This window comes from Elgaria multicarinata, chromosome 8, assembly GCF_023053635.1.
Source record: "Elgaria multicarinata webbii isolate HBS135686 ecotype San Diego chromosome 8, rElgMul1.1.pri, whole genome shotgun sequence".
NCBI lineage: Eukaryota > Metazoa > Chordata > Lepidosauria > Squamata > Anguidae > Elgaria > Elgaria multicarinata.
The window spans coordinates 81,936,804-81,950,096 of NC_086178.1; the positions used below are offsets into that span (position 1 = coordinate 81,936,804).

General features: G+C 41.5%; 1 protein-coding gene across 1 annotated transcript in view; it reads right to left on the minus strand.

Moving 5' to 3' along the window:
* DNTT (DNA nucleotidylexotransferase) overlaps positions 1 to 13,293 on the minus strand; it is a 138,090-nt gene that overhangs the window by 73,238 nt on the left and 51,559 nt on the right. The window contains exon 9 of the mRNA XM_063131606.1: positions 12,873 to 13,005. Coding sequence (XP_062987676.1) covers positions 12,873 to 13,005 — 133 coding nt within the window. The remainder of the gene's footprint in view (positions 1 to 12,872; positions 13,006 to 13,293) is intronic.

Sequence of the window (13,293 nt, forward strand, 5' to 3'; positions counted from 1 at the left end):
ACTTTGACACTGGCCCTGATTAAGGGGCAGAACAGACATAACTTTAAATGTGTACCTTGCAGCTATATCTTTTTTATCATTTTTATTCTACAGTAGTTGTAGGGGTACATCCAGATCTTAAAAGCCCCCTCCTAACCCCATGCTAGGGTTCAGTCCATATCACAGGTCTTTGACATACTCTGGAGTAAAAGATTCCGGGGGGAGACAGCTACTAGAAACACATTTAAAGTTCATAGAATCATAGAATAGTAGAGCTGGAAGGGGCCTATAAGGCCATTGAGTCCAACCAAGTTATTTGTGTTTGGGCCCTAAATTAGCAATTCTATGCAACTTAGTCATGCCTTTTCCCAAAGAATCCTGGGAATTGTGGCATTATGCCTGAAATGGGTATACTAACCCACGTAAGAGGTGTGTGGTTGCATGTGCTGGCCCACACCCAATGTCCTAACTTATGCAGCCTCACCCTAGTTAATAAGTCCCTAACTATGTTGAGCAGGGAGGCCCTTCAGCAGTCTTCTACTCATGTTTACTTGAATTGATAAAGTATTTGCTACTGATAAAGCAGGATTCCCAGCCACATGGAGGCTGATATTTTCATGCAAGCATTCAAGCGAACACAATAAAAGCTCCTTGCAGTCCTCCCCATTCAACGTGAATGGGGAGGACTGGTATGAACCAATCTGACCACGCACCATCCAACAATACTGCAGCTCTGTGAGAGGAGCTAGGTACCTCTAATAGATGTCGATGTACTCTGAAGCTCTATAGAGGAAGTTTGCCTGAATAGGGTACACTAACACAGGTAAGAGGGAAGGGGCCATGCATACTAGCCTCACCTCCAACACCCCTGACTTCTGGTATGTGTGTGGGAAAGATCTTGTGTTTCAAGTTTGTACTGGGGCCACAGAATGGATGTTTGGGCCCAGTGGTGCAGCAAAGGTCCACAGCCCCACAGCCTGGAGGGGGGACAGCAAATGACCACCCAGAGAGTAGCAAGTGATGAGGCCAGCAGGGTAGGAGAAGCAAACTCAAATTTATTCCTGTAGTCACAATGGTGCTATGATTTAAGGGTAAAGCATAGAATGGCAGTTGTGGGGGGAGGGGATTGTAGTTGTGTGCTTCACCAAGAAAGTAATACATAAGGTCGTCTAAAGGAGGATCCCATAAAACCAATAAGTCCAGGGTTTAAAGTTACCTAGCTGAACCATTGCTTCAACCCTGTTTAGTATGGTAAACTTATTACATAAAAACAACAACCTTATAGCACAATCCTGTACTTGTCTACTCAGAAGTAAGAGCCACTGTGTGCCATAAGGCTTACTCCCAGGTATAGGGTTGGGCTTAGGATTGCAGCCTTAGCAATTTTCAGGTTCTGTTTTGGTCCTATATATAGTGAAATCCATGTCCTGTTAGGCTATGGAGGTCTGCATTAATTTTGGGTAGCTTGCAGTCATTTCTTACAGTCTGATTTTTCTGCAAAAAAAACCCTCAGCTGGCAGCAAGCATGCAAAAGTTTTACCGAAAGACTGGACTCACCAAAATCACTAGAAAACCACTTGATAATGATTCTGCTACAAAATATTGCTAATCTGATCATTGATCTTGCCTGAGGTTTGCTTGTAAAGAACTTGACATTCCTCCTACACATTTTGGAAATCCACTTTATTCGAAACGCACTTTCTTTCATGTGAATGTCAGGCAGCAATTACTCGTGTGATTTCTCCTTAATAGGAACAATGTTTCTATATATGCATGATATTCTCACAACATCTGCCTTGATGGTGCCTGGTCATAAATTATCAGAACACATAAAGATCAAAAGCTCAGCACTCGTATGTGAAATTCGAATTCTAGTACCTAAAATCATCTCGATAACTCAGTTTTAGTGCAGCTGGCATGTACTGTGGTTGCAGAACCACCAAATTACCACTGTAGCACATTACACATTCTAATAGCGCCTGAGGGCAAGTGAGTTTCAGCAGGAGCAGATGAGTGTAACAACATCCAAGAGGATATATGTCTTAAATAGAATGAGCATGGTTGATAGGTTTCTTGTTTCCTGCTGAACACTCCACTCCTCTTCCCACTGAAATGAAAGCTTAAATGAAACGGCATTTGTTAGTCTTTACAGCGCAACTAGGCTCCGTGTTGTTTTTTGCTGCATTAGACTAACATGGCTTCACCTCTGGAAATTGCATTCCCACTGAACTGTTTTTGCCACCATTGCCTGCTATTATTTAAAGTAACCAGGAAGAACTAAATTCACATGATCCTGGCTTGTGGCAAACTAATCTGAGTGCTGTAAGGACTCATTTACAACAGGCACCAGTAAGTCCTTGGCCAAACTGGCCCCCTAAGAAGAATGTTACTTATTGCCCGTCCTCTACTTTTAAACCAGAGGTAAAAGAAGAGAGTGAAGGGAATAGCAGCTGTATTGGGGGGGATCTGAGAGTTTACCCATTCAACCCATTCAGCCTTTTCCTCATTCTCAATAAATGTTCAGCAACTAATTGCTGACCAGGGTATTACATATTCTGGAGAAGCAGGGATGCAGCTGAAACAGTTGAACAAATACATGCTGTGTGTTGCATACGATGTAACCAATGCTGGGGCACCTAGTTAGGCAGATTAAAGTCTAAAGAAATGGATTGCCTTCTGGTTCATGTCATCTCCACAATCTGACATTTATATTGTAATAAAAAGCATGAAACCAAAGTGCTGGAAGGCCATTTAGTCCTACTCTTAGTTCTGAGGCAAGATTCAAATTGGGGTGGGACAGGGGTAACTTCAGTTCAGAATATGTTATCTGCTTCTCCTGCTTGATATTCAAGCTTTTATTTCTTTCAGTATCTTCAGTTCTAAGTACAGTGAAGGTTTTAGCTCAGTAGGGGCTCGCCACTTTGTAAAGGCTGTTTTGAGAGCCTGTCATAGGAAAATTAAAATAAAGCTAAAATGACATTACTGTGGACACATGAAAGATGGTGCTGAACACACCAAAGGGATGCAGTTGCTTTCTCAAAGTATCATCATAATTCTGTTATTTATAAGCCTATAAGTCTTAAAAGTGCTTAAATTGGCCATGAAAATATTCAATTAAATCGTATTACAGGAACATAGAATAAATGGATTTAGAGACCACAGGGGAAGTTCGAACCTTGTTTTGAGATTACGCCATATGCAAGGTATCTTTTTTTAAAAAAGGTAATCATAGTACTCTGCATGGTTAGCTTGTTATTTCCCGTTCACATGCGTCAAGTGGTTTAACTTAGCAAGTCATTTTCCTTTAATATTATTTAACAGGCTGTTTCCTTTACAGACTCAATAGAAATGCTGATATATGTTTGTTTGTTTTCCAAGCTAGAGTTCATTCACTTAAACAGAGACATCCACACTACACGAGAAGTGCTATTCTTTTGACATTGCATCTTAATAAATGGATTAAATGAGCCATGAACATTGGCATTTAACCAATAATAAAAACTATCTTTATTTATTTAAAATGTATCAGATTTGCTTCACCTAAAAAGGCTAATTGAAAAGGCTATTCAGGTCAGCTGCCGGTAGTAAAGTCGACTGAATCACATTAAATGCTATTTAAAGGATGTGAACAGGCTAAAAGAAAAATTAAACCAGGGCCATTAAAATTTAATTTGACTTAGCAATGCCATTAACATTTTGGTTTTATGCAATGGCAGGCTTTCTAAAAATATGCCTGTATAATTTAGAAGCCCAGAGTTGTCAAGTGGACAGCCCCTGTGTAGGAAAAATGATGATGTGTGACCTTAAAGAAAAATTATAGAAAGAATCAAAGGTGATAACTTCATTGGCTCCCATGAGTATCTGACAGCCTGCTCTTATGCAGTGTGGATATGAATGCATTCACATGAGCAGCTACTGATAAGCAGGTCTTTCTCTTTTCTACTGGTTTGCTTTGCTTTAATCCTTTTCCTGTTATTGCTTTTCGATCCTTGTTTGAATATCATCACCAATATTCTTTGAGACACCACAGGAGACCATGTAGATGGGCAGTTATACAGCTGAGATAATTGCCGACAACCACATGTCTAGCTTATAAGAATCGAGTTAATCAGCAGCCAGCCCTTGTAGGATATTTTGGAATTACTATGGCGTAATAATTTATCAGCATGATGAAGAAAATTAAAGAATGCCAGTGAGTTATGTTACTAGAAAAGGGGATTGTGGCCACTCCAGTATGAAGTGGAGTAACCTTCCATCCTAAAGCTCACTGAGGAGCACAAAAGGTTGGTTGCATAACCACCTACCCAGTGTAGCTTGATGTGTAAACCCAGTCTTGCCCTCTGCACAGGTGCCCTATGAGATTTTCCTAAAATTCAGATTTAGTCTTATGTTGGTCACACAACTAGCTTCACAACATGTCATTCATTTCTCTTACAGTAAAGTTTTAAAGAAACGCAAGAGCAATAACTTTTGCTAAATACATCTGAAAAGACTCCTGCAGACTGGAACTATTTTCAATGGGCTATATGATGGAATGGATTGGTTTGCCCCTGGGGAGAAGCCTGAGCCGCAGTGGAGTAGTTTACCAGAGGCAGAACTGAGGGCATGGGTCATGTCCAAAGGCTCTTCTTAGCTTCTGAGCTTGACAGAACTGCTTAATCCCTCTAGGATTTGTTGAAGTTAGAGAATGTGTAAACCATTTGATTGTCTCAAGTGTTCACTGAGCAAAATTACCTCAGCTTTCCCTTAAAGCAGATTTGCTCCCTCAAAAATGTGAAATAGCAGCTTGATGATGCAGTTGTCTTCCTTAGAACTGCACAGTGTAGAAATATGCAACAATTACAGTAATTTGGTGTTGAACAATAAAAAGTTCTTTCTTTCCTTATTACAGCTAATGTTTTGGACAAAAACGGCATAAGCAATGACAGGATCTAAGGTACAATCAAGATACCAATGTATTTTATAATGCTAACCTCCAAGTACTGTAAGGAATCTCAGGCCTTAGCTAGACCAGGCGAAATCCCAGGACGAACAGGGTATCCCGGGATCAAGGCGGGATCATCCCTCCCTTGCCCCAGTATCTTGCCCTCCCCATCGGGTGTAGAGTGGGGGGCGCGGGGATATTAAAAAAAATTTTTAAAGCACCTACCTTTGCGCACGACCGTTCGTGCGCTCATCTTTCTTTAAAAATAAAAAATGGCAGGCACGACGCCTCTCTTCCTGAGGTCGTCACGCCTCACATGTAAACGGAGGAGGGATCTTGTGTTAATCACAACGTGAGATCTTCCCTCCTCTGTCGCGGACTATCAAGTAAGTCTAGCTAAGGCCTCAGCTCCCTGACTACACTGAGAGCATGTTTCGCCACAAAATAACATTGCAGATCTAAAGTGCTAATGCAGGGATAGGCAAGGTGATGCCTGTGAGCCCCAGTGATCCCTGGACACCTTTCCTGGCACCCACCAAGGTTTCCTATCCCTCCCACTTCTAAAAAAATTAATACATTTTCTTATCAGCGGCTGGGATTGCTGTGAAATAGGTTTCTGTTGGTGCCAAAAACTGTGTGTTTAAAGGAGTTGTTTAGTGTCACCAGAGCACTCCCTTAAAATTGTGACCCAGACCCCACCTCTCCCTTATACTCAGTCTGTTGAACAGACTACTAGTTCTCTGCTATGCCTCCCATGGCAGCCATTTTGTGGTGATGCCCAGGACAGTTTCTATGAATGAAAAATGCTTACCGCTCCGCTAATGTATGCCACTGTGGCTTGGTGATATACATATGACAGGCTGCACTCCTCTAATCTTTAGAGAACTGTCAAGTTTTGCCTTAATTCCAGAAAATCCTTTAACAGAGAGATTAATCCTCAATGTGGTTAACGATTGCACTTCTCAAAGTGGACACCACCTGCAGTTTTACCTGTGATTCAGATTCAGACCCTCTGTAGTCTTGGTAACCAAAGATAATGTGACCTGGAATTTACCATCTGTTGCTAAAATTCAAGCTGCCTTCATTACTTAGGCTTAAGTCTTTCACTACTCATTGCATTTCGATGTCCAAATCACAAGGATGGCTAGGAAAAGTTCTCAGCAAGACTTATTCAACCATCATTTCTGCTTCTTAACCAAGAAACTGATTGTTGTAATTGCACTCTGTGATGTTCAGCTGCCTTATATGCATTAAATGAAAATATTTGCAAAGTTATTGTTTATGTTAGGCATAAAGTTCCAGGAAGGAAAGAAGCCTCTGTGTACTTACAACTTGTATTCATAGGTTGGGTAAGTATGAAACAGAAGAAGGGTGTGTGCTGATTGGATGGTGGAGGGGGAGTACTGGGATTGGCTGGCTCTGTGAGAGTGGGAGGAGCTGAAGAAATATAGCTCTCTCTATATATAGTTTTGAGCTTGCAGGAAGACAGAAGTGGGTGATTCTGTGAGAGAAGTGTATGATTCTGTGAGGAGAAAAGAGATGTATGACAATAGTGTATGGATGATTATGTGAAGAGTGTGAGAGGCAGACACTGGATAGGGAGAGTTGGTGTGGAGTATTCTTGAGAATAGATTGTAGAATTCTATAGAGAAACCTTTTAATAAAGAACTGACAGAAACTAATACATGAAGAAACCTTGTAACCATGCACATTGCAACTGAGGAAACCAATAAGCTTGTTGACACGCAATTACTTATATTAATAAATTCCAATTAATTCAAACAACTGGTGTGGTCTGTGGAAAAGTGACTGAGGAGAGAACAGTTAATAGTGGCAGCGGAATGGGAAACTGAGGGCTGGGTTGCTGGGCCGTGGAGCTGTGGGGCCTAAAAGAGTAAAGGTGAGACAGGAACAGCAGCAGTAAACCTAACCCATCAGCACAAGGGGGATTGAAGTAGGTCCTGAGTGCTAGTGGCTTGGATAGTCTTGCCAGGTAGCCCGGGGTGGCACAGGTGAAGGCAAGTCGTCACACTCTCTCTGTGCCACTGCCTTTGAAAACTGGTGTGAAGATTACAGTTCATTTAGAACAGGGGTGGGAAACTTGTAGCCCTCCAGATGCATAGCCAATGGTAAGGGATGACAGAAGTTCTATGCCAAAACATCTGGAGGGCCATAAGTTGCCCACTCCGGATTTAGAATACAGCTGTCTATCTTTTGATGTCAGGAACACATTACACCAAGTTATGCAATTGGCTTCCAAATGCATTGCAATGTGCTGGCTTTCCGCTATAGCATTCTCAGGCCTGAACCCTACAAAAATACTTTTCTTTCCCCATGGGTACTTCATAGTATCCTCTTGATATGTGATATAAACTGCAAGAATGCACATAGATATTATCTGTGCCTGTTTCCCTTCTTTGAAATTCCTTCCCATGGATATACCAAAGTCCAATGTTCAGCACTCACTGGAAACAATTTTTAGACCACCATATCAGTAGCTGGGAATAAAGAAAGAACAATTTTAAAAATACTGAAAAGTAAGGACATCAGAAGAAAATAGGTTTTTAAGAAATGTCAAAGAGAAAGCACTGGATACTAATATCTAAGGAGCCTAGTGCTTAGGATGAACTATAATTTCATAGTTCATCCTATTTGCTTAGGATGAACTATGAAATTATATGTAATAAGAATTAAGAATAAATAGGACAGTGGCCTCCATCTGAGACAAATCAGAGTGCCACTTCAGAGACTGGGCATGTCTAGACAAGGGGGGTGGGGATCTCACAATTTTATGATCGCAAGAACATCACCCACAGAGCTCCTGAGGAGCTCTGTGCCCCATGCCTGGGTCCCGGCTCCTTGCGGTTATTGACGAGGAGTTGGGACAAAATTGGGACAGCAGGCCACACGCTAGATATGCCCACTGGCTGTGCTGGCTCCAGGTTTTTCAGGGCCCTTGGGCAAGATGTCCCAATAGAACTCTTCTCTGAATGAATCTATTGCTCCTCATCCTCTTTGTCATCATTGCTACCATGAGCTCACTTGACAAACAGAAAGCCAGTGTTTATCCTACTTAAAGTACTGGTCTCTACTCAGGTATGAAAATCATAGAATATTCAATGCAGTTGTAGTTTCAGAAAAAAACAAAAGGTAGCTAAACGCTTCTTGTAAATGGTCTGTGCAAAATATTTTGCTTCTGTTTTGGTGTAAGATAGTATTTCAGCACTACATAATAAGCAATAGTCCACACTGATAAGTCATATTATCATACGCTAATATTTAGCACCTTTCTGGCAACGTATTTTCTGATCTGCTTCATGTGGTGTTCAGTCAACAACCTTACTAAGTAAACAATAAAATCCATTCTCATTGACAGTGTGGGTGGAAAAGGAGGAGATATATTTAGTATTTTATAACAGCTGTTCTAAATTTACACAAGACTTTCTGCTCTGCAAGTTGTTTTTCAAAAATCACCCAGATACAAGTGTGATTGCTGAAAGGCATTTTTATCATCTCCCAACCTGGTGCACCCAGAAATACAAAAGCTAAAAGTCACAAATCACAGAATAAAAAAAAGAACTTTTGAAATTCAGTTGGGGTTTTCGTCCCACTGTACATACACAAGAGCACAAATTCCTTGAGCAAGTTTACTCAGAAGCAAGGCCCACTGCCTCCAGTGGGCTTTATGCCCAGGTCAGGAGCGGATCTACACAGAGATATGAAACATCGTTTTTTGAGTCATTAAACGTATTATTTTATTACGATTTTATACATCCCCGGGCACATGTATTTATTAATACATTTCTTACCGTTGTGTTGTCCATAGATATCTGCTGATCTGGGCCACACAATGTATTTTTTATCGTTGTTTTCTCAAGTTCCCCGTCTGCTTATTGTTCCTCCCACTTCCTCTTTTCTTCCATTGTCCCTCCTCTGAGAGAACGGGTGAAGGGGGGGGTGGAAAGATTTCCCCTCTTTCCACACCTGGGAGCTTTTCCTAAGTTGGACCCATGGAGGGAGGGAGGGAGCCTCCAGACAGGGTTTGGGGATTTACTTTACTCAAAAGTAAATCCCATTGACCTGCTGCCCCTTGGTATGTTCTTGGAGGGGAGAGAAACGGAGAGAAGGGGGTCTGGAAAGATTTCCCCTCTTTCTGCGCCCTTTTCCTAAGCACAGACCAAGGGGCAGCATGTCATGTTAGCAGTTGAAATCAATGGGATTTACTTTTGAGTAAAGTAAATCCACTAACCCTGCCTGGAGTCTCCCTCCCTGCTTGCTTGCATCTTCAAGTTCATGAACTACAGGTGTGCTGGTTCCCTTATTCAAAAGTAAATCCCACTGATTTCAACTGCTAACATCACATGCTGGCTTACCTTTGAGGAAAGCCCATTGAACAGAGAGAGTCTTACTTCCGAGTTGAACAATGCCCATACATGGAAGGGGGAGGGAGGTTGTGGCTGCTAAGAGGAACACGAGGCAAGAAAGAGGAAAAACAGCTGCTACTTTGGGCGTGGAAACACAAGAAACACACCCCAAGGAATGTGATTGGCTAAGGAAAAGCATATGAAAAAAAGGAAGGTTTCTTGCGATGCAATCGGCCACATAAGAGAAAATACAACGACTTATATGGATAAGATCAGAAAATACAACGACAAAAAGGGCAAGCGATACAACGTTACAAGGCAAGCATCATGTGGCGAGATAAGACTCAATACACAATAAAAATGTTTATAAGCGGTATATCCAGCTTAGTGTAGATCTCCTCCAGGATTGTGGTCTCAGGCAACAATCCTAAACACATTCATCAGGAATTTAGTCCCACTGAACTCAGTTGAAACACCTGCAGAATTCTGAAGTGGTACAATTCTCAAAAAAATTCTAGATTTAAATTGACTGAACCTCTTTAATATCTGTCCCTGCCTCCGGCTGCAATGCACAAACAATTTAAGACAGAATACATAGATGTAAATTTATTTCAGTGTCATTTGCCATTCATAGATAGATCTGCATTGTCATATACAATTGTCATATTTTATTTGTTCCAGTAAGAGCTGGCCTGTTGTTGATATAACCTCTAGATCAGCGGTTCTCAACCTGTGGGTCGGGACCCCTTTGGGGGTCGAATGACCCTTTCACAGGGGTCGCCTAAGACCATCGGAAAACACATATTTCCGATGGTCTTAGGAAACTGTATTGACTGAACTGTGTCATGTATCATCTTTTATATTATTAAAGCTATTGTTATGTATTTTCATTAGCAAACCATCCCATGACAATGGATCGTGTAGAGAAGAACGAAAATAATTTTATGGTTGGGGGTCACCACAACATGAGGAACTGTATTAAAGGGTCGCGGCATTAAGAAGGTTGAGAACCACTGCTCTAGATTCACATAAGCCAAATTTTACTTCAGGTCAATTAAAACTACCTTGAGTTGAAGGTAGATATATAAGAAAGTAAAATAATTGATTCTATTAAAAATTGCTTCCAGTGAAAAGCTTTTTTCTTCTGAACTTAACAGTGTGCCCTGAAAGCTGACTCATGTGAAAGGGTATAAAAATGTGATTCAAATGACTGTCAAGGACCCATTTCTCTTTTTTCATGGAGGGGTTCTCTGATTGAAGAACTAACCTAGCTTTATCCTATTACCTGAAGTCCCTGCCTAGCTGTGTGAGCTTTCATGTAAGGGAAGTTTTGGGAGGCTGGAAGATGACAGTTTGAGAACCTTAGACTGAAAGAATGAGCCATGCCCAATAAAAAGGAACAGGGTCAATTCACCTGACCATACCAACAACAAGACACAGGGTCAATTTACTGTGTGATGGACCGGGGGCAACAGCACATCAAAACCTCAATTTCCCATTTCCTCTATGCTTGAAATGATAAATGAACACTCTTTTTATAACAGAAACTGGCTTTATTCCACCTCAAATTATTTATAACAGACTATGGGAATTAACTTCAGCAAGGTAAGTACTTACAGTAAGGAAGGTAATCTAATATATTTCCCAATGTAATTTCTTTGTTTACTGCATGTGGTGATCGTGACAGGTAAGTATAAGCCTCTTCCAAATACTGAGGGGGAAGGAATAGGGACTTTACGTGGGACTTACGTGGGACTTTATCTTCCCTCTAGATAGCTCTCATTTTAGGAAGTTGTGCCCCAAGTGGGGTGTACACAAATCTGAATTGGCTGGCTCAGTAATTCATTTTTAGAATGCTCAGCTAGCCATCACTGCCCACTGGCTGTTTCCTCTCCCTTCTGAGAATTCAGGCAAATCCCACTAAGACATTTCCCCAGCCTCTCACCTTCCCCACTCTGTATGATTTCTTTCAAAGAGCCAGGGCATCCTTCCTCCTTTCCCATCTCTTTCAGCTGTGAATGCTTGCAAAAGCTCAAGGACAGCTGCAAAGCGCCCTCTGCTCCTCCACGTCCCTCTTTCCCTCATATATTTAACTTTGGGCTGGGGAAAGTGGCAGAAAGTGCTCCTCAGACCCTGGTGGAACTACCAGTCCTTGAATCTCTGGTAGGAAACTGACCTTCCACACATCATTTCTACCATGGCTCATCTACTCCAGGCTTTTACTCGAGTTCTACCCCACTCCAAAAGTCAATCATGTCAGATTGACACCCCTCCCTGAAGCTAATATAGTGTTTCTTGCCCTAAATCCAGGGACATGGTTAGATGAGGGGGGTGGATGATCTCACAATATAATTATCGCAAGATCCTCCCCCTCAGTCTACATGCGGCACGCAACTTCCCAGGAGGAAGAGGACATTGTGCCTGCCATTTTGTTTTGTTTTTTTAATTGAAAAAGGGCACAGGAGCGCTCCTATGAAAAAGTAAGGTTTTTATTTTTAAAAAAGACCACACTCTCACACTCCCACCCCCTATGGGCACTGAGCTCCTGTCTCTCCACTGCAGTGATTCCTTTAATCCAAATAATAAAGTTGTGTTGTACTGGAAAGTGTCTCCGAGTGTTTGGGCCAGCGCAAAGCAAAGCAAGCAGAAGCTGTGAGCATGTCTTGATTGTGTTCACAAGCATTTGTGCGGGGAAAACTCTTATGCCGCTCAGCATGCACGAACAAGATGCCTCTACCAACTTTGGGGTGATTCTCTCATTCTCTCTCTCTCTCTCTCTCTCTCTCTCTCTCTCTCTCTCACACACACACACACACACACACACACACACACACACACACACACACACCGCCCTGTTCAGAGACATCCCCTTGAACAACTGCTTTATAGTGACTCCAGGGGTGATGAAAGGGAGTGGCAGGAAAGGTCCTTGCTTACGATCCAACTCGTTATATCTGGAAGTGAAAAGTGGCTTGAATCTATTTACGTAGTGCGTACTTCTTTATTTCCTGTTTATTTATTTTATTTTCATCCCCAGTGTCTCCACCAAACTCTGGCATACAAGATGGCTAACAATAAATTATGAATTAAAAACAAAACAATAACCTACAGATTAAAACTGTAACATAAAAACAAGTAAATTAAAAACACACAATAACAGAAATAAGCAGCACCCAGCTAATTAAAATCCCCTTCAGCAACAGGCTGCCTTATTGGCCAAAGTCCTGCCTTTTTCTTTTTTCTTAGAATATGTCTACGCTATCACTGATAAATACATCCTCTTAAGAATCGAAAAGCCAACAAACATTCTATTATTCCACAGGATTAGGATCAGGTCCTGCCAATCTGTTGACGTGCCATAGTGTGTGAAAATGTAATAACTCAATCCTGTATGGTTTTGTCTTCTAATTACTTTTCCCAGCTGTGAGCAGAACTCTGGCATTCCAACAGATTTAAAACATTAACATACCTAATCCAAAGAGGGGGAGGGGGAGAGTCATTGTGTTGCTTTAGATGACTAAATGGGGCATACTTTACAAATAAACTGGGATGTGATGTCCCACAGATCAAAAATTGCCAAGTGGCCCATAGTCTGTTATACTTACCTCCTGAAACCACCAGTCAAAGTTACTAAAGCATTGGGGGAAAATCTCCACACAGTATCCTTCACAACCAGGCTTGCTGAATCCGCTTCTGCCTTAGACACACAGCTAACAAGGTCTTCATAGTGCAGTAACCCTGAAAAATGATTTTATATTATACTTTTGGTGTAATGAAGTAGAGTAATTGACAGTATACAAAGCTTAAAAATCCTGGAGACCTAAGTTCCGGTTTTAGCTGAAGCATGAATTAATTGGATGTCACTTGGCTCATTGTCAGCTTTTTCTCCCCATGTAGCCCAAAATTATGCCCAAATAGACATTTACTTTCAGAGCATCATCAGACGAACATTTTGTCGCACCCTCGTTACTGCCCACTCACATTTTTTCACAGGTCCTTGTGACAACGCCGTCCATCTCCCATGTG